Below are 22445 nucleotides of genomic sequence, written 5' to 3'. Positions count from 1 at the left end.
CTGTTGACAAAATTCAGTGAAAATTAGTTACGGATAATTCATTGTTGGCATTTTATAATCTGCTCATGAAAATTATAGTTCGACGATACCTCTGATTGATGTTGCGAGTGATAGACAGGCTGAGAGCTAACAAACAAAGGCATTTTTGTGGAAGGTCTCTGTTCCTGTTCAGGAACTTCCCAAGCTGGTGAATTGTTGGGGTCTAGAGCTAATTGGGCCAATCTAAGTTCGGTCACCCAATCCTTCTTGACAAAAGGATTTTCGGTTTGAAATGTGTACATCTGCCCCTGCTTTGTAGTTACTTGTAGACAACAGCTATCCGCCCATACCATATCTTCGTCCTTCTGTTGTATCGATGATTGAATGGACTGTAGAATTTGCTTTGTATTTTCCGCAGTCATACCCTGGAAATAACGTGAAATTCAGAACAGTTCAAAATATCAAATAAGTGGCGGACCAGTTTAAAAATATTCAAAAAAATGTCAACTCACGTTATAAGATCCTTTGAGTTGAGCAACTAGATCACTGATTCTGGACATGACTTCATAATCTTGCATTAAATCGTTCATCTCAGCGCACAAATTGTCCGCACCTGCCTGCCCACCTTCTCCACTGCGATCTGATTTTAAGCTGCCACCTTTATTTAGTCCTGCCGTAAGCAGACGACTCAACGTTGGCGATGTACTAGTATCCTGAATCTGGAATTTATAAAATCATTGCAGTTCTTGAAAATTTATTTATATATTTTCAACAAATAGTTCAGTCACTTGGGAATTTCCTGTGATCATTTTTCCGGTTTTCAAGAAGTGTGATAACTCTAACTATGCGGAATAATGATGCAGAACGGAATCACAAATGTGGTTACTAAATATACCTCGACATCGGCTACAGGATATGTCCACTTTAAGCTTAGACGTTCACTGCCAGAGAAATCTTCGGTAGATCTTGGTGCTACAGATACGCATACGACTAGATCGTTCAACAACAGCAGTCGTCGTCTTTTAGACTTTGTAATCATCCCATTTTGATTGAATTCCTTTTGAAGATAAAATCATTCGATCAGTCATGTGGAATGAAGGCAAATTTGCAGAAGTGTCACAATTATCAAGTTTTGCGCTTACCAATTGCGTAACATTATCCTCTCTAATTAGATAACGCGAAGAAGAGGAAAGAGGGCGGTGAGAGAGTTTGCCAGAAACATGACGCAACATTTCCTTAAATGCTTGGAATTGTTCAGCCTCGCGTTTCCTCTCATTTAACATCTCTGCCAGACTCTCTAGTTGGGTCAATGCCAGCTGTAAAGACATTCTGTCATGGTGGCCTTGAGGTGTATGTTTTAATAAGTCCTGAAAGTCACACGAAATTAAAATTAATAACCAAAATTTAGATCCTCTGATAAACCCGTCAAAAACTTTATTTACAAACTAATGCTTACTTGTAAAAATAATATAAATTGTGGAAACCTCTGCACCGGTTTCACCATCAGTCCAAAAAACGACAGCCTGTCATGAGCACTAATTTGTTTGACCTGAAAACATGAAATTTATTTCAATCTATTCCCAGGTTATTCACAACCAAATTACTGGAATGGTAGAAAAAAAAAGTTTCAATGACCAAAGGATTTCTTGAAACTGAACCAACCTTAAAAAAATCAGATAGAGCAGTCTTTCGCTTCGATTCTTGTTTAGCCAAGTCCATCGCCACGGAAAAGTTGTTAATAAAGCCACTGTAGATGTCGAGTACAATAGCTTTGCTGAAACTAGCTACGAAAACGTCACCTAGTTTCTCATCTTTATCCCAGGAGCGAACGCACTCGGCCAGAGCGATCCTGAACAGCGTATGGCACTGAAGGATTTCTGGCAGCCTGTGAAATAACGTTGATATTTTTGACTGTCCCAGTACCGGTGGCGATGATTCCTCCAGGGGTTTTTTATAGTCCTACAAAAATATTCAAAATTCAATGATGACGGTGAAATGGCATAACAGATGGAAATATCAGTATTTTTATAAATATCAATTTACGTTAACAAGCCTCTGTAGAGTGGCTACGTAGCTATTTTCCGAATGAACAATTGCAGCCACGATATGTCGACGCTTCAATTGTTGGGGTGTTAAATTGGAAGGTACGGGAGGGAGGGTTGGCGGTGCTTGTCTCCGCTGTTGCATACACTGAAACTGCACCATGGCTCCATTTTCCTCTTCGACCTGAGAACGAAATCAGATAGAAGTCCTCAGTGCACGACTTTGATATGCTTAAATTGCTTGTGAGCTAAAAATCAAAGCAATCCCCTTACCTCGCACAGCTGCGGCATCTGCGAAGCCTTCATGGGGCTGGTCAAGGAAACAGTATCGGATGTATCGACGTCGTACTGATGAGTAGACCCTCTTCGAATACTGAACCATCTCGACAGTCTTCCTTGGCTACTAGGTGATTCCAGTGGTTCTGTATTGTTAACTCTCAAGTTTTGAGATTTCCATTTATCACATAGCGTTCGTGCTTTGTGTAGAGTATTCCTCAACTGGCCATTACTTCTGGTGATAAATTGACAAGAATGATAAGTTTATTCCATACAACCGATTAATTTGCTGTCGGTGCAAAATAAATAACGGAAATAAAACTAAAAGCAATTTTACAAATTTTTCTTTGCAAATATCATCGAATACTCACTTAATACTGATATTACTTTTCTCGCTCTCATCATCGGAAGAAAGGTCATGGTCAGATGCGGAACACCAAGAATCCTCGCTGCGTGCAGACTGAGTAGATTGCGTTGACATGGTTGCCTCCAACGGAGGATGAGGATTCCTATGCTGCTGGCTAGCCGACTCCATTCTAGCTGAGCCTACGTCATCCCATGATCTACATCTCGAACGGGGCTCATCTTTAACGAAAAAAAATAAAAATGAACCTCGCGCGTTACTAACAATCGATTAAATCCATCATACACCGCCCAAATAAATTTCTACCTCACCGCACCATCCGACGATCGAATAATTATTTTAGCTTCGACCATTAAAACGGTATGAAAAAAAAAATGAAACTTATTGCTTATACGACATTTTCAACACTACTTTCTGGATCATCATATTTTGAAACGCTAATTGTGCTGAGCCAAACTCCGTACTATCGCGGGCATTGCTACGGCATCGGCCGACATAATTGAATTTATTTGAATGTTTTTTTTATTCGATGGTATGCATCGATTGTTGAATTGGGAGGGGAAGGTATTCCGATTATTTATACAGTCGCTTGGCTAGTAAAAATCGTAGTCAGTTGCATGCCAACCAACCAATACAACTTTAGCACAGTTAGGTGTATATTATAAATGCAGATTAGGGACACGCGCGTGTACTAAAAGTTGCCGGGTGCAGGAGGAAAGACACATCGAGCGTATCATTCCGTTATAATATATCTTTAAACACGACACGCAACGGTGACTTTGAATGATCATTATTTATCCCCCAGCCGTATAAGTAAGTTACGGGTAGGTACTTCTATTGGTTTCTTCGATCGCATAACGCATTTTCGATATAATAAATTCAAAGTCTATTACCGGTGATATTAATCACTCTTTTCAAATATTATGACTTTCTCTAGATCGACTTACAATCGGATTATTAGAACTAAATATGATCGCGTCAAGTCTCATAGAAGCAACGGGAATTTCCTCCTAGTTTAAAAAATTTATGAAATGATATCTTAATTCGATCCGCAGTGATTCATCCGGAGTACAACGGTAAAAGAATTACCGCCAACGTCCTATACTCTAAAAATAGAGTGATAATAAAACATGAAATAATTTGAATTCACTTTCATGCCCAAAGCGTTTAACGACGCTAACAAAAAAGGAGTGAAAAACCCGTAATGATAATCATAATGAATCGGACCCGGCACGCACACTTCGCTCATTTCGTCCTCACATTAATCTTTCCATTTTAATTCCCCTCACCTGTTAATTTCGGTAAAAAGTAGGTAGAGTATATATGTATTTCAATCACGGACGTTTGAGGTATATGGGTATACCTACGTATACATATGTGTACACCGGGGCGCTTGATAATTCGGCATTTTTGGGCATCTTCAAAGGAAACCGCTAAACATTATATTCTGCAAGGACATGCTGTTGCATTATACTTTCATTCGAAAAATTTCTTGCGATTGTAATTTATGTCAATTTTGGCAGAATCTTCGCTAGGTAGATTATGAAACGCTATTTTAATTCCGCCCACGATTTCAAACGTAACATACATATGTATATTTTCCTGCGCTGCAAACTAAACGAACGATGAGCGGATTATCTCAAATAGAAATAAAGATGGCGATATATTAATACGAACATTCCTTTACAACGTCGATATAAGACATGAATCACTAATCGTTGTATACCGTGCCGCAGATGTATCATCTAAACTAGGAAAACGAGAGAAAGAAAATGAAAAGTGAATAAAAAGAAAAAAAAAAAAACTATCCCACGCTGTTCGGACTACTGCACGCATAAAAGGAGAAACGCTAAACGAGCATTTAACTACCGCACGTTTATAATCACGGGACAATTAATCAAACTAAAACACCTGCTCGTACCACGAAAATGGGTGATAATACCACATTGCGTTATATTTCTACGAACAAGGCTCCGCACCTGCGGTATAAACATTCGTAGTTACAGCGGACATCGTTTTCGGATTTATTTCTAAAAGTACACGATCACATATATGCGCGACTTTGCGACAAAAAACCTGACGAAAGAATTCGAGAAAATTCCGAAAATCTTCCGCAGTCTTCATTTGTAAAACCGAGCGCTCTGACGAAAATTATATTTCGATACGTTGATCTTCAGATCGCATGTGCAGTTTTTTAGTCCTTGGCGAGGAGAATTTTTAGTTGTAAGGTTTCTCGTCTCCACGAGGGAGGTATACGTATATGCGAGTGATATTTCAGTAGGTATATGTATAGTATAAGCACGGTGGATGTTACCTAAATTGTACATACAAGACCGAGCGATGTGGAGGAGCAGCAAGCCTCAGCCTGGAAGGAAGTAAGTGAGCAGGTAAGCGAGCGAGCGGGCAAGAAAACAGGAAAGTCTTGGAAGCTGGTCCATGAGGAGACAAGCTCTTTCATTGTTAGAACTATGGGGAGCAGAAACGAGCGTAGGTAGTAAACGAACAGGTTCAGAATATATAGATTGTTCAGCCATACTGCGAAGTTTGTGACTACGCCGAGTACATAAGGAGTACCTAGGTACCCCTCTTGTTCGTATGCGCACGCGATACGTACACACAAGCAACACCATTCATCGTCGATTGTGCACCCACTAATGTACTACATACCTATATGGACAGGTACAATTACACATAATATTTATTCGCATACTGTTATAACCTCGTACGTACGTACATACGAGTATTTAATATCTATATACTACATTATTGTGCATGCCAAACGATCAACGATTTTAATACTTCATCTTATTGTCGGTCTTTCGCTTATGTACACATAGGTATACCGCAATATATTTATATATGTTAATGTATATTATATCATTTTGTACAGTCATCTGCTGTAGAGTGACGGAAGTGTCTATTAATATAACGTTAAGTATCGATTGCGTGGATTAATATATTACGATTTTTAGAAATTATCGAGTACAGTTTGCAAATTTTTCAACGGGACAGATGATCGAATTCGTTGCAGCCGCGTTGTTTTTCGAGTTGTTATTGACGCTCGCATAATTTTTTTTTTTTTTTTTTTTTACTTTTTTGTTATCTTGTTTTCTCTGTTCTTTGCTTAACATGTTAAATTTTGGTTGCCCGCTAAGAATATAACTGGTAAAATGAAATCTCGTATGCACGCCCGGCAGTAAACAAGTAAAATGATGAACGCATGCATACACGTAAACGTGTATTCGGATAAACCTGCAACTCTTGGGGTTATCGTGTAATATTCAAAGTGAATCGTATGCGTACATAGGTCGTAATACGTATACATATAAAAAAGAGCAACATTTGCTGCGTAGTCCACTGCGTATATATATAACTTGTACAGAATCTCGCGATAATAACGACTTACTTGAATAGTTAATTTTTTTCTCATACCGCCGAAGTTTGATAAGTGATAACCCGCGCCTACTTTAGCCAGTCAAAACAGAAATAACATTTCACACGCGATCTCTTGGAGAAATTTCCTCGTACGCGGATTTTTCAAATCTTAATTAAACGAAAATAAATTATATCAACGACCAACCCGCATATTTATCTGCAGATTATACAATGTGCATATCTACGCTGTACGAAATACGAGTGAATTAAAAAAAATAGTATTTAATTCATTTTTTCCTTTCTTACCACACACGGTTGATCGAAGCAAGTATAAATAATATGTCACAACGTCATTGGGTGTTTTTTCTTATTCCTCAAAAGAATGTCAGATGAATCGATTCGGTGATTCGGTCGAATATTTAACACACGGGAATATCAGCCCACGAAATACGTGAATCGGAAAATTGACCACTGATCTTATTTTCCGTTCCAAGGATGTCGAGAGTAACGTGAACGAAGTGAACGAACAAACTGAAATGAGACTGACAAGATATAAGGCTTGGTTATGAGCGGATGCAAATGATAACAGTGAGTTGAGCTTATATTATGAGCCCCCATGTGCGTCCCCAATGATGACTGGATGTATCCATTTTAAAGTTCACGCAAGTTAAAAGCAAACTGCACATACGTATACTCGTAATATATTCCGCCATGCAAACGCGCGCAGCGTATATACATATATATATATAACGTACGTATAGCACCTATGCGATACACATACAAGCGTACAGAAATAAGATAAAAATAATGAAAGAACATTCATAATTATCATTATTTTCTTTGGAACCAATCAAGGGCAGTTCGCGTTTGTTGTTATGTACGAGAGAAGATTGTTTCATTGTTCAGAAAATATCTTCTCAAAGTGGATAAGATTATACACCGTATAGTCCGGATCGAAAACGTTTCCATAAAAGACACCACCCCGCAATTCACGAAAGTGGGTACTCGAAATTAATGACCCATTATACACTTTAAAGTCACTCAAACTTTGTCTAGGGTATAAAACGGAAAACTATACCGTTATTTATAACCTGACACTTGCCTTTTGTCTACGTCGACGAGGAAAAGTAACAACCCCTGAGGAAGGATCGAATTTCCTTCGGAGTGTAACGGAACCATTTTTTCCATCCCATTAGCTCGCAGTCGAGTACCTATGTGTTTCTTCTAATTTTTTCGAATTGAACGCAACAAGGGATAATTTTTCAGCTCTCAAAGACGACTGCGCAAATCGTTTAGACAAATTAACAGCATCCGCAAGTTTCGCAAGGTGTATACGTGCACCGTGTACATACATATACGTACGATAAACGATCGCAATTAAAAAATAAGCAGAACTATGCCGCCTGTCGGTTTATGCGCTGCAATTACACGTGGGAAAATAAACGTCACGTAACAAAGCGAATTGTGCTCGGGAGGGGGCCGAAGAGGGTTACATTTGGACTACTTCACCTCATCTCAACTCACAATTGTACTTGCTACGTAAGAGTCGAATAAAAAATTAACGATTTCGGACTTGAGATAAAATGAAGCGTGCGAATTTCAGGGGTTTCTGTTTAACAAACAATAGAAATTTATCCATCTTTCTCCCCCTGGAATTCGCCCGCTCGAATAAATTATTCGTAACGTTTTTTCGTAACAACTAACGAGCTAATATTTTCCAATCAGACATTCGAGTGTATTTTTCTATTTCAGAATCCTGGCGATGTCTGTTCAATAACAAGAACACTCGTTCTAAATACTGAGCATACCGGCACGTTTAATTTCAACCAAGCGTAACAAAAAGAAAATTGTTCGAGACACACCCCCTCGAAAAGTTGGTCAAGTAGAGTCCGATTTATCCTATTCGTAAAAATTTTTTATTCCGACTGTACCTCCGGACGCCTCCCTACGATCCCGGTCCCTCTCCCTCTTCTTTCCTCTTCTTTTACTTCTTCCCGTTTCTCGTTCTCCGCTCCACCGTTTCTTTCCTCCTCTTTTTTCCTACCGACTTCTCTCTCCTTCTTCCCGAGACCGAAAAAGTTTTTTTTTCTCCTAAATGTTTCGACCCACAGCGCGCCTCCCGACTGACTCCTATAAGTGTGTATGTATACGCCAGTTGCCACACGACCACGAACACGAAGAGCACACGAAGAGTACACGACCGACGAAACTAAAAGACACGAGAAACACTATTATTCTTTCTCCTCCGCTCCTTCTTCATCTTCTCGAAAGATTATTTCCGAAACACCGATAGTCAGAGGCAGCAGCGGAGCAGCAACACCAGCATCGGGCTAAGGCCGGGACGGGACTCTACGAGGAGAGCACGAGCCTCGAGTACGACGACTCTCTCTTTATTACTGTACCAGCTACCCACGACGATCGGTGTGCCGTGTACTCTCGGACTTCTTCTTCTCAAATCTCTCTCTGTCTTCTCTGTATTCCCTCTGTATTCCCTTCAGCTGAAGATATAATAACGCACCGCACAGCACATTCGAAACCAAACCATCTATCTAACACGTAACGCAAATTTATTTGTACGTTCCGCCGATGCTGTTAAGATGCATAATTATTTCACGGCACATGGCACATGCGCCGATGTTATAATTACGTACGTTATACCAGTGCTTCGAAAAGCCCATAGTTTCAGAACAGACGATACGCAACATCGGTGGTAAAAATTGGATACCAAAAACTTTAGAAAAAAATAAAATAAAATAAAAAGAACCCCCATCGCAATCTACGGATTTTTATCGTCGATGGTACGATGTACAACACCGTCAACGCGTGTGTCTTCTAAACCTTTAAATTTCACGACCTCCGTCGACCGTACGTATACATACGGTACCTACGTACGTATACGTACTGCAAGGCGTGGGTATTTTACACGCGTGCATTCCAATCGCGCGCGACCTGTTTTTTTTTCGTTTGTTTTTTCTTCTTCTTCTTATTTCTTCTCTCCTAGTTTTCGTCTCTTTGCCTACGACGATTTTCGTAGTCATTGAAATTCTACGAAACCATCCGATTCTCGTTCACACTATATGGCTGTCATTCCGAACGTCTCTTCTCATCTTTTTTTTTCTTCTCTTTATCGAAGGAATTAGCTGTATATTTAGTCATCCGTACAGGTATATTACATTTATAAGAGCCAGCAGCAAAAGCTTTGTCACTTTTGTATTTACAATTTACGCCGCCGCACCGGCAAACCGAGTGCATATAAAGAGAGAGAGAGAGAGAGAGAGAGAGAGACCCGTTCCTCACGTCCTGTACAAACAATGAACACTGCACAGAACTCGAAGGGACTAGGTTCGGTCTGGCAGGTGCAGGTCTACCTATAATACCATATACCTGTATATGTATACAGTGTACGTGTACATAGGTATTATATACACAAGACACTCGGGGTAACCCTACGTGTGGATAAAATTTACACCCACGTACACCGCTGATATACATAAACCTAATATACGCGTTGAGGAAAGAAATTATTCGAATATTTATGACAATGACTTTAAAGCCCGACAATGCAAAGGCAACAATGATAATGCCGCTGCCGGGTCCTAAAGGAATGAAAATCTCGTGATTAATATTAAGGACCCCCGTAACGTGTATTTTATTTTCTTCATTCTTTCCTCCTCTTCTTTCAAATCGTGAGTGAAATACTCATGAACCGACTATTCGAGTGGAGAGGGGTGGAAACGAGGAACGATTTTATTCGTCACGACACGAAAGAAGGTTGGATTTTAGATTCGTGTTTGAGTTGTGACTACGATAGCGCAATGGCGTTGGTTGTTTTAGTTTTACGATGTCGATTACATGGACCAGCGACGCGTCACGCTTTATCTGTGTTTTAAAATACATGCAACGTTTATTCGCGTGGACAAAAAGAGTTAGGGCAATTAGAGACATATTTTATAAGGGGGGTTGGAACCAAAATAATTGTCGAATATAGATTTCAAGGCGTTCAATTATAGACTTAACTAGGTCATTGTCCTCCGGCAAATACTACAGATTTTAGTTTCTCTCTCAACTTCTGCGCACGTTGTGTCGCGTTGAGGACAGAGGAAGATAAAAAAAAAAAAAAAAAAGAAGAAAAAGAAGTAGCGGCAGATGCGATATTAGGATGCACCGGATGCACGCGGTACAGATACCAAAGGCGAGTAGTAGTTTAATTATTCGCAAATTTAATTTCAAAAGTTCATCTCGCTTTCGTGACTCAAGTTTCTGTCTCCGCGTGGGTGCAGTTGCCGCTGAGTTTTTCATTCGCTGTTAACGCAGTTTTTGAGATTTTGACAGGCCAAATAACAATGACTCAAAGCAACTAGTTATATAGATAGAACACAACCGAGTCGTTTTACCGCATTATTATTTCATTTGATCACGCGATCGCAGATACAATTATACCGTACCTGCTAGCTCGGTTCAATGAGCATAATATAAACTGCTACACAAGAGGATGATAGTTTATAATACACATAATCCTTATAGGTAACGCATGCGTTCAGTCTTAATTAAAAGCGAGGATAATTTGATTAACCGTCGTTACGATATACCCGTAGGAAATAAAAGTAAGCTTCGATCGCGTTCTCGTCTCTACAATTTCCGGAAGTAGTCGTGAAGATACCACCGAAAAAAAAAACCTACGTATCCCACATCTGTACTTCGCCGCTGTACAACGGACGAGGTAACGTAACAGCACGTTGGATTTCGTTAAACTGCATGGTTTCATTCAACCGATACACATAAAAAAATGTTTATAACATCAAACATGGGATGGTATGGAATGGAATGAAATACGTCAGACAGTGAGAGTAAAACGCGGGGATACCTGCTTCCTGCACGACACAGAAGCACCGCACCATGACCACCAATACAATCTCGTGTAAAATAGTTACCAGATAGTTATGTACATTTATTATATAGATATATATATATATATAAAATGGTTTAAATGTGTATATGTGTGGGTACAACACCAGCATCGCAGTTGGTTGGTAACTTACACTTGATTAGTACAACGCCGTTGTGCATTTCATCCATCGCTAGTATTTCAACTCTTTTTTTAAAATAGTTTTTTTTTTTTTTAAAAATAGTTCACAACACGCGCCAAGGCGCTCGAACTTTGTTGAAATTCCTTTTTATTTTTATATTATTCTTTTATTTTTCATTCAACACTTTCTGTCACACTCGCGTTGTGATGTAAAACAGTACATAGCGTACGTATAAAATACCCATATACGTATACGTACGTAACTACATGGCTAAACGGTGACGAATATCGTTATTAATTGTAATATACATGTATAAATTTCGTTAACGTGGTTCCCGCGGGTAATTCACACACGTGCGCGAACACTGGATCATAATAATTAATTTAGCGCATCCCCAACAATGCAATAACAAAGAAATACCCTACAGTGAATAAACATGGCTGCACTCCGTCCATCGGCACTTGGCCCGCTCTCAGCTCTCGGCTCTCACTGATGGGAAACAGCGGCCAGCTGAAGGGGAGAGGAAATGAAACGCTCTTTAGTTACGAAACTCGCCGATAGACGGCACGTTTTGTAGAGCAATGCATTCGTTTGATTGCATTATGCATTTTTCATTGTGGTGTGTGCCTCGCTCGGTTGTAATCGCACATACACACAAGTGTATTACGACAATTCGACGATTCTGTGCGTTAAATACACACGTACAGACGTGAGAATCGTGACACGAGAAGCGCACCTTTTATATTCGCACCCCTCGATGCAAAAACGACCCTTGTTCCGGAGTTCATAGTCCCCCGATTAAATAAATTCTTGTTCATACACCGTTTCGTCGTTACGTTAGTTGAATCCAAACACGCATGCACAGACGATTGCAAAACACATCCACGAAGCTGGATCGTTCTGCAATCCGATGAGAGACAACAGAGCTCTCACCTACCGGTAGGTTGCAGAGGTTGAATAATTGAGTTTACATTAAACTGATTCCCTAATATAAAATGTTGTTTCTTATTCAGCTGATATAACGGTGAAAAGAAAAAGAGAGGGAGAAAGCACGGGGATCGGTCAATCTTCTTCCTTGAAGATGAATGAATCAGCGTTATAAACAACAACGGAGATCGGTTAACCACATGGATGAAGAATATTGAATCGCGAGATTGACGCATTTTACGTTTTCGGAAATGTATGAATAAATCTCATATCGCGTGCGTACATCACCGTGACGTAATTCACAGTTTAATCCCCGCATCCTTATCGTGTGTATTTTCCGCAATGCGTTCTTCTCTCTATCTGTCTGTAAAGACGACGAACGGAAATTATAATTCTTGATAAGTAGATGACTGAAAACAAGTGAGATAAATATAACGAACTATAATCGCGCGAGATCTCTTCGCGAGCAGCTGTTTCATTTTGCTCCCAACGTTCACCATCAAGGGACTGGTAAGGATCACTTGAAAAATCTTTGCATCTGTCGGGTGCAGAAAAGATTTACCTAATGGAAAGAACCGACCCAACTGCTCTCTTCCCGATGGCCATCCTCCCCCTCAACCTTCGTCGAATACCGTGCGATTCTTCAACTCAAAACTCAAATCCTCCGAGGACTAACGGACGCAAGCTGTGCGAGCTGTCGTTCGTTCGTCCCACGTCTCCTGCAGCTCCGGACATACCAAAAATTTTCAAAGATTTTCACCGGCGTATTTTACGACGTCTGGATTTTCGGTGGCTAACAATTATTTATAATCCTGGCTGCGATTGGGATCGTGTTTTTTTTCCGGTCAAAAATTATTCAAATGTAGAAAAATTAACGCGTTATCCAGGTCGCTGTACGTGCAAAATACGAAACTACGATAGGAAGTTGACTATACTTTTGTTAACTGTCTTCTTTTTTTCCGCCAGTGGATCAAATTTTATGAAGCGTAATTGAATTTCTCCGACCGCTGCAGACGTTTTTTTTTTTCCCTTCCTCTATCGAGTTACTTATAAAACTGGTATTGCAAGGAACATGATAAATTCGTTATAAATTATATTCGGTGATCAAACTCGCAGCTACGAACCAAAATTTGAGTTACCACGACCCGGTGTCCTCGATACGCAAAACGAAGAAATTCAGACGACAAAGCAATAGAAGAAAAATCTTTACAGGGTGGGCCGCGTCTGTAGAGAAACGAATTGAACAATTACGTAATAAGGCAATAATAAGAATATGATATCAAAAAAGAGACTAGTAGAAATGCTGCGAATTGCGCCGTTACATGACGAGGTGATGGTAGGAGGTCGAGGGAGCAGCAGCAGAGTGGGTGGGTGGTGGTTGCGGGATCAGGTCGATAATGCAGCAATTCTTTTGGCTCTCCGGTTTCTTTGGCAGGATGCTGCCGAACGCATACAAGAGGGATATCCCAGTTCCAGAGCCAAGAGAGCAACCCCGACGATGGTTTTCAGCGTCGCGACAATACGCAGTCGTTCGTCGAGGCACGCTGGCGGGGCGCGTCGGAGGGGGTGGAGTGTGGCGGGGGCTGTGAAACAGCGAGTATTTCAACGTTGTGTGCATCCGGACGATTCGAGGGGTTTGAGAAACGATTGAGAGATGGCGATACAGTTTGTTTTCGTTGGATATCACCCAAGCAGTTCTCTCTACCAATGAATTCCACGTCCTCCTCCCTTCCTCAACACTTCAGCATCGCTTCCAACAGCAAGTAACGCACCACCACCACCACCATCATCACGCAACTAGAGAACCAGCAGCAGCAGCAGCAGCAGTAGCAGCGGCAGCAAGTCCCGTCCGTCGTCGTCGTTCGCCTGCAACGCGCTTACACATCCCCCACTTATTTCCCCAAGTCAAGACTGAAACGAGGTCTACATTTTAGTACGCATTAGAATCCGAACATGATCAGTTTTGCCATTTCGGACCCGAGACATGACTCACGTTTATCATCAGACCAAATTTCGTTGTGAGTCTCACGCTCTTAAATACCCAAATACAAGCACGTATATATATATATATCGTACATATGTATATATATATATATACATATATATATATATACCGTCTACTATGTATACATATATACTACGCATACATATATAGCTGCTCGTATAATTTATATATATACATATGTATCTACATATTAAACCCGCACGTGTTGTGTCGTACGAAAATCGTTTTTGTTGTTATTATTTTTCCATGTTGTAATATATAAGTGTAATGAAATGTTCACTCTACGATATATGTATATACCGTATAAATTTCATGTGTGATAACAATTATCATAGTAATAACGACGACGACGATGATAATTGTAATAATTATCATAATAATAATAATAACAATTATTATTTCTCAATTAATTAGGGACGGAGAACTTAACGTCACGATTTATTCAGCTGAGGAAAGAAAATGGAAATTTGTTTACCGGACGAAAATATTCGGCGCAAGCTGGATGGGAGTGAGTATAACGTAATTTATAATTATAATTTTTAAATCACACGATATACATATGTTTGTTATAAAACGATAATATCTCACCACTCGTTTGTGTTGCACTTTGCGCTTGATCCCGATCCTCTGAATTGTGTTCTACTTACGCAGCATAATATAGCTAAAGTAAACTAAACAAATTCACCGCTGAACGCAACCACCACAATTATTTCCACCACCCGTAACCATAATCATTTTACATAATCGCGATATTTGATATTTATCAAATCAAATCAAATGGACGAATACCACAAACCAACGAAAAACACACTATCGTAACATTTATGGTTTGTCATACCACAGATAGGAAAAAAGAAAACCAATATATACTTTTTTTTAAACGAGGTACATATACGTGATCATCAACACTTGACACTGTAAGAAACTCGACACATCTGTAGCCTCCTAGTCGATTTTTTGTATCTGTTTTTTCATTTTATTTTTTCAAATAATTATCCACATTATTATCAAGTGTCTTATATAAAACACCGTTCGGAGTAGAAGATCCTGTATAAATAATAACGATATACAATAATATGTATACCCGATACGTTATTATACATATGTATAAACAACTGATATGCGCGAGACAGGCGCATTATACTGCATGTTAAAAAACCAGAAATGAGAAAAAAAAAAAAAGGATAACGGTATCCGATGATGATGATGAGATAAGCGAATGTTGAATTTTTGGGATAAATTATTTCTCCGTATAGATTCGAACTTATCGACTAGAGACACGAACGACGTTCGAGACCGAATTCTCTTTGGCGTGTGTGCAGTTTGCGGTATAGTTTACCTATAGCGTCGCGTTAAGATGAGAATGACGTTTCTAAGGTTGGAGTGGGACATTAAATGATGAGGAGAAGGAGGAGGAGGAGGAGACGAAGTTGAGGGGCGGAGGGATGGTGGAGAGAAACTAGAAGGCCGCGGGCAAGTGCATAGCACATCGATGATTATCTCTATGTACAACCAATACCCGATGTACGTACACAGGTACACGTACGCATTATATAAATATATACATATATACAACTGTATTTCTGCTATGAAATCTCGCGTTCTTGGCACTGATTGCCGGGGGATTATTTGTCGTGAGCATCGTTTGCGCCGATTTCATCGATTTCGTTTCATTTTTTTCTCGCCATATTCCTCGAGCGGTGTACGTTATTAGAATAAAAAGGTCCTTTTCAAGGATCAAAAAGTACAGCGGACCAGATAACGATGTTCATTTCGCTCTTCGGTCGTTATCGTCGTATACGCGCGTGCTAATCGAAGCCGATGTTTTATTTTACTAAGAACGTTGCATAGCTGCTTGAAAGATTTCGGTGAACATAGATGGGGATCGGGCGCCGGAAATGGAATAAATCGTGGAAGTCTAGTAACGCGACCTTGTAGTCTGCGTCACGCTCGAGAGGCCGAGTTATATTGGACAGAAAATAAATGCATAACTCTCCTCTCTTTCGGGCATATGATATGTGGGCTACGTGCAATCTTAATCGTTTATTGTACGTATAGCAAAGAATTGAGGGGGGTCACAAAATGGCTGCAGCAGAGCGCGCATTAAAACGGACAACGAGCAAACAACCAGACAAGCAATTCCCATTTCATTTTCTATTAATGCGGATGCGCAAATCTCATAAGTATTTCCGGCGCATGCGTCGCCGTCTCATTGATCTTCATTTTGATTGACAATTTTAATCCCCCAACGTTTCACGTGCACGTATATACATGTATACGATACACCTTACATGTTACATAAATACCGATATATGTGTCAAATCGAATAATAGATCTTTGACTTGGATAATATCATAATAACAATATGCATAATATATCTATACGTATGTATACGGTAGATTTTTATTGCAAGATTATATAGACGATCAGACTCACAGTCGTCTCCGGCAAGGTCGATTGGTTTCGATGACGTCAACCTAAACGACGTTTCATTTCACGTTTTATATACGACTCGACTGCTTTATATCTACCTATGTAACCGAGAAACTGTTTCCAGCTTTCCTCCCAGAGTATGTAGTAGCTTAGTACGCATTTACTATGTACAATATACGTCACATTATGTGTGCACAGAGAATTAAAACGAACTTGATTCACGCTGCGCTCAGGAATTCATTCTACTTTGTTTTATTCATGTTTTTTTTTTTTTTTCATCTCTTGCTTTAATGGCACACGCAACGCGAAGCCATGAGAAAAATCTAGTACATGGAAAAAAAAAAGCAAAAAACAAAAAAAAAAAAAACAAAAAAACAATGGTAGCTATACACAGGGCACCCTGTGGAATTTTTCCGGATCGCGTAACACTCCACGAATGCGACTATTAAAGACTAAAGTTATCGGATCGACTCTGTTGATCTTTGTTTTATAATCATACGAGGAAACGCTTTGTCAGAAACGTTATGTATGCATCTATGTGTATATACAATTGATGTATAACGTAAACTTACAATTAGATGCGCGACAGAGCTTGCGGAGGAGGCGTTTCGAATTTAGCGAAACCATTAGGAGAGAGAGAGAGAGAGAGAGAGAGAGAGATCCCTCTCTTCTTAGTTCGTACATCTCATACTGTATACATATAGTATACGTGAACCAAACTCTTCGCTTCGCATCTCGCTACTTCCGAACTGTTTGAAAAAGAATTTGTTTCTCGGAATTTCCGCTGCAAGCAGACATTATGTATAAATCATCTCGTGGCCATCGAAGCGGCCCTACTGCGGTAATTTTAGGTCAAAGATTAACGGCAATGTTGCTGCAAGCCTGGAGTCATTATTCTGATTTTATAGGATCGCTTCTTTGAGCACATCTCACTTCTTTTTTTGTTACTCCCTTCTGGTTCCCCTTGCTCGACATTGTACGCGCACGCGAAGATTATTGGCAAACGGCTACAACACGAGCGATTTCAACGATGATTCAATGACAATTCATACGTGCGTCTCTGCGGCTAATTGACGTTCAGTTATTAAAAGATTGCAGTGGAACACATGTTGTACGATTCCGTTTCTTGCACGCGCAGTGAATGAGTAACAGAAACAAAAAGAACAACTTCGGATCACATGGGAAAGATGGTAGCGAATCGTCAGATTTGGACCACCCTGGAGTGTGATACGTTTGAATCATCGGTATTATGTGGTGTGTTATTACCGAGGAGGAATAATACGATTCGTATGTACTTGTTACGTACTTATCCTTACTACTGTTCAACGCACTACCTCCTCTGCACGCCACGTAATAATTTACTATACATACAGTTACACAGCGCACACGCGATTATTATATTCTCGCATTTCCGTGGTATTGGAATGAGAATACATGCAACGTTTGAATGAAGAGTATAAAGAAAGAAGGGGAAACCGGAAAGAGAGATATGAAAGTAATTGGGGGAAGGGAAAAGAGAAAAAAATATCTTTGCGGTACCTGGGTGGTTCGCCCCCTTGCGGTTTGTGTAGATATAATTATATTAGGAACCCGTAGAAAAATTATGAAATAGAGTTCATATCCTCGATTCGCGTTTTTTCGCATTGAGAGTAAAAAAAGGAATTGATAACGGAACAAAATTAATTTGATCGGTGTGAATCTGAAGGGTTTGCGCGACGTTTCTCGACTGGTGTGAAGAGACGTATAATATGAACGGGAGTCTTCCTTCCGCCCCAGTGGAAACTCGTAAATTCTAAATATATGGAAAAGAAGCAGTGCTTGGAGAAACGGTCAATCAGTCCCCGGATTTTAACACCAAACGTGTTATACAAACAAATCTATAGATTCGTCAGAATTGGCGAATTGAAGGAAACAGAAATAATCAAAAATGAACTGTCCACATTCGATAGGGAAAATCATCGAGTTAAATGTGAGAAGGCGATAGCATCATAATGAACAAATTTCAATCTCAACTATGTGGATCGAATTCGCGATGGGTTTTTATTATAAAAATGACCGTAAGGCAGCTTCCTTACTTTTCGAAGGCAGCTGTGCCAGAAAAAATAATTTTATGGAGCATTTCCGTGCGCGTTTTTAAACTGCGCAACTTTGAGTTGCTTCGAACACGTCGCATGCGCGGTTATTGGTATCACATTCGCAGCTGACAAATGTTTGCCAACACTTGTGTCCATCACATAATTAAAATGAGTGTAAGAATCGAACCAAAAGAAGAGATAATTGACGAGGACTCTCCACATCACGTATCGGTGGAAAACGATGGAGACGCGTCGTCATTCTTAAACGTCATTAGAACTGTCGGACAAAGATGAGACGAAAGTGAGAATATTTCCCGATAAATCAAAAGCGGCACAAATATAAAAACCATCTTGCAATTCGTGGGGCGATTTTTCAAAGATAAATAAAATATTGATCATCGCAAATTGAAGATACTTTTGCAAAAGAAATCAGTTATAATCCAAAGAAATTTTTCCCCGATTATGTCTTTAATACTCGCCATTCTCGTGTGAAAATAATATTAAACGAATTAATTGAAACCCTTTTATTTACAGGCACATCCTTCAGCAAATGAGACAAGAATTTCCAACCATCATGGCTGACGTTCACTACCGTGTTCTCAAAAAGAAATGGTCGAATTTATTGCAGCAATACAAAGTGAGGCTTGTTTTAAGTTCCCCCTCCCCCACGTCCCCCGAAAATCTATAATTTTCAATTTCAAACAAACTCATTCCATTGATTACTTTACTATATACCCATAAAACGCGATTTCAATCTGTGAGCTAATCGTAAGCAAAAGGGCGTTTGATAACCGAAAAGGTATAATTTTCGAGTCACGTCGAACTGGTTAGGCGAGTGGAATTGAAGTTTCGAAAATTGATAATCTCGTGACAGAAGGCAATTAGATTATAGTATTCGAAGACGATCGTTAAAATTCAACCGGCTATTATACGTAAATAGTAATAATAATTTTCGGTGCCCAGGTGACTAGAGTGAATTTTGTTTAAGGAACTGAAGAACCCGGTGCACGGAGACAAGAATAAATCGGACGACGTATCGTGGCCGTTTTACGGCGCTATAGACGAAGTACTCGGATACGGTCAAAGGGTTGACGAAGACGACGTGAATCCTCACGAATTTCTATGTCTCTCCGTAACCGGAGAGGAGGAGCCGGCCTCGCCCGAGGAGGGACAACGAGCGGATTCCGACGCCGAGGAATCACCGTCGGTCGCGGCACTTCGACGCATAAGAAATCTGAATGAAGATTTTTCAATAGAAATTGAAAGGGTACCACCGAGAGATCCGCTTCGTCGACTCAGGCCATCCAGGTGAGCGAGAAAGGGAATCCCCCTTTCATCGTCCGAATCGTCGTTAGAATTCCAAATTCATCGAATAATATATTATATTTTATCGTCCTTCCAGTAAATCATCGCGAATCGCCCAGGAGTTGAGACGACGCGATGCGAGCGAAGTTCTGGTCTCGCGATTACCACCGGCAACCGAACTTTCGATTAAAACGGTGAAGATCCCATCCGCCATACCGGCGTTACGTGTTAAAGATTTTTCTAAGGAACGTGACGACTCTCCTCATCAATTTTTACGCGACGCTTTAGCGCTCGCTAAGAAAAACGGCAATCATTCGTTGAACGACGAAGATGACGATATTCACAGGCGTCCGAACAAGTTCAGAAGACACGATGAACCTCACAAAGGTCACGAATGCGCCCTTGAGAGACGTCTCACCGAATTCTTGGATTACACGAAACGACGGGATGAAGAGAATCGTGTGATTATGACGCGAATTCTCAACGCTGTCGAAAGAATCGCCGAAAAACATTAACGTTACAGTGTCTATATATACTCAAGAGAACAAAAAATAAACGATGATAGGGAACAAAAAAAAAAAAAAAAATACTTTTTCGTTTCGTCTATCGATTGATAATATTTCCAATTATCTACATCCTTCGACTTTTATATATACATACGTGCGTGCTGTGAATGTGCGTCGAATATTGATAACTGTACTAACTTTGACCGGTCAAACAAAGCACGGAGAATAAACTGGATGAAAATAACTCGGAAAAATAAACGTGAGTGAGATTCTTTTTCAAGAGTTGATATCCTGACGGGAGATTTAATTTTGTAGTTATCTTTATTTCCGAAGTTTGTTTCAACTATTCAACGATGTGAACAAATAATAATAACGATAATAATAATAATAATAATAATAATATTAACGATAACAAATTAATTATAAAAGGATTTACTGAACGATACATACATAATATATAATCCCGGCGCAGAACATTCGAGAGTGGGGATACAGGAAAAAAAAGCAAAAAAAAACGAGAAACTATTCCCTGCAACCCCTGGGTATGGTTAAAAATGTTAATGGTCAAGTTTACTGCCCTTTAAATTCAAGTCGTCTGGTTTCTATCGCATTCTTCGATTATTTTATCTGGAAATTATCGGTGATCGGGTGATGCCAAAGCCATTGAGGTTCGTTCTCTCGGTTAAAATTTCAAGTTTCGACAATGAGAAGTGCCGCAGCAGCAGCTGTTAGAAATAACGCTTCAATTTGAATAAAGAATGGAAAAGTAGAAGGAAAAAAATTGAAAAAAAAGAAGAAGACCTGGAAGAATTGTCTCGGCTGTTCGGTAAATCGATTGAATATCTGAATCGTCTGTAGGTATGTGTTATATGTATCAACGGAATTTTCTAACCGTGAGCCTCCGCAGTGATGTTTCTCATGGTTAAAATATATCGCCTCAGAGATCGTCGAACCTCGGCTCCAAATACCGGGACTACAATATCCCATTATTCGATGACGGATGCTACAACTGGAACCGAATATTAACCGTTGCTAATCCTTTTTCAAGTTCTCGCGGTGTGTCGCGTTCATTCTTTACGCATCGCGATGACGACGGCCTGCAGCGTTCAAAATCGCATCTAAAATAACTCATTGTGTACACCTATTGTTGTTAACATTAAATAATGAATATAGATAAACATCTAATAAATTGAAAAACTACTCGTATATATATATACATGTATAATACTGGGAAAGATGATTGTGATTACCTATAGGTAATATATAATTAAAACAATTGGGCGAGTCCGAATTTCGTTGGCAAAAATAAATATCGACGAAATCACCTGCAACTTAACGGCTAATTTTTATTGCAACTCCTGACTGTTTTGGAAATACGCGAAACAAATGTTGTCGTCTAACAAGTAAAGATGAAAATCTACACGTATAATTAGTTGACAGAAGATTCGTCGTCCTGCAGTATTTGGTAGGAATATTTAGGGGTGGAAAAAAAAAAGGACGCGCAGTCTAGAGTTTCACCCTCCAAACTGTCGAGATAAAAAGGCAAAACAGATGCAGGCACTTAAGATTATATGACCGTGGTCTACGAGAGAACGGAAGACCGAAGGAGCGAGAAGAACTTCGGAGATTTGGAAGTGAAAGAAGTAAAAAAAAAAAGAAAAAAAAAGAAAAAAAATCCGTTTCTCCACGAGGCCGTGATACGATATTATACGAACTGCAGTCGAGGCTAAGCACCACTACACATAAACTTTGTGAACATACATTTGTATTTTTCTTAAACCTTATCCCGCTGACGATTTAAATAAGTGCAGCCCACCTCCGTTAACGTTCACGATGCCTATGTTCATCTCGATTCTTCGCTTCCCAAGTCTGTTAAAAGATCGTCGGGAGATCATATAAGAATCTCAAAGAACGAACGGGCCGCGGAGCGAAAGAGCAAAACTTTCAAGAGAGCGAAGAAGAGTGTATATAAGGATGAAAAGCAGAAGTAAGAGACAAAGATAGAAAGTACAAAAGAATAATGGCATCGAGAGAGATACAGCCACATTGCCTCGCATCTGCTCCCCGCGGAATGACCCATGGGCTGACCCTTACCAAGTACCAATAATTAACTCGGCCCGCGTCTGCGGCT

General features: G+C 39.8%; 2 protein-coding genes and 1 long non-coding RNA gene across 14 annotated transcripts in view; 2 read left to right on the top strand and 1 right to left on the bottom strand.

Annotated features, from left to right (window-relative positions):
- The window catches only part of LOC105683394 (rho guanine nucleotide exchange factor 10), a 43082-nt gene that overhangs the window by 3746 nt on the left and 16891 nt on the right, over window positions 1-22445 (bottom strand). For 2 of the 5 annotated variants that reach the window (XM_048652671.1, XM_012395944.3), the window contains 9 exons: window positions 2669-2882; window positions 2295-2532; window positions 2023-2205; window positions 1642-1938; window positions 1436-1528; window positions 1122-1346; window positions 875-1036; window positions 492-698; window positions 90-404 (listed from right to left, as the gene is read on the bottom strand). In XM_048652671.1, the coding sequence (XP_048508628.1) occupies window positions 90-404; window positions 492-698; window positions 875-1036; window positions 1122-1346; window positions 1436-1528; window positions 1642-1938; window positions 2023-2205; window positions 2295-2532; window positions 2669-2882 (1934 nt within the window). Of the gene's footprint in view, window positions 1-89; window positions 405-491; window positions 699-874; window positions 1037-1121; window positions 1347-1435; window positions 1529-1641; window positions 1939-2022; window positions 2206-2294; window positions 2533-2668; window positions 2883-4975; window positions 5004-11075; window positions 11660-22445 lie in introns of those variants that run through there. The other 3 variants (XM_020850915.2, XM_048652672.1, XM_012395945.3) reach the window with 3 other exon arrangements.
- LOC125500301 lies at window positions 11646-13605 on the top strand. The gene is made up of 3 exons (XR_007277619.1): window positions 11646-12002; window positions 12077-12500; window positions 13426-13605. It is a non-coding gene; the product is annotated as an uncharacterized LOC125500301 (long non-coding RNA).
- On the top strand, window positions 13630-21989 carry LOC105683395. 8 transcript variants are annotated; one of them, XM_048652688.1, is made up of 6 exons: window positions 13630-14008; window positions 14410-14503; window positions 15373-15519; window positions 19038-19140; window positions 19501-19811; window positions 19906-21989. In XM_048652688.1, the coding sequence occupies exons 3-6, from the start codon at window positions 15488-15490 to the stop codon at window positions 20321-20323; spliced, it is 864 nt and encodes a 287-aa protein (XP_048508645.1). In that variant the 5' UTR covers window positions 13630-14008; window positions 14410-14503; window positions 15373-15487; the 3' UTR covers window positions 20324-21989. The 8 variants fall into 8 exon arrangements, with proteins under 8 accessions (XP_048508645.1, XP_048508644.1, XP_048508643.1 ...); XM_048652687.1 differs by having other exon boundaries at window positions 13631-14008; window positions 19492-19811; XM_048652686.1 differs by having other exon boundaries at window positions 13631-14008; window positions 15373-15531.

The sequence above is a fragment of the Athalia rosae genome, chromosome 3, assembly GCF_917208135.1.
Source record: "Athalia rosae chromosome 3, iyAthRosa1.1, whole genome shotgun sequence".
In the NCBI taxonomy this organism is placed as follows: Eukaryota; Metazoa; Arthropoda; class Insecta; order Hymenoptera; family Athaliidae; genus Athalia; species Athalia rosae.
The sequence above is the reverse complement of the archived record's forward strand: the minus strand, read 5'-3'. Positions and strand labels throughout refer to the sequence as shown.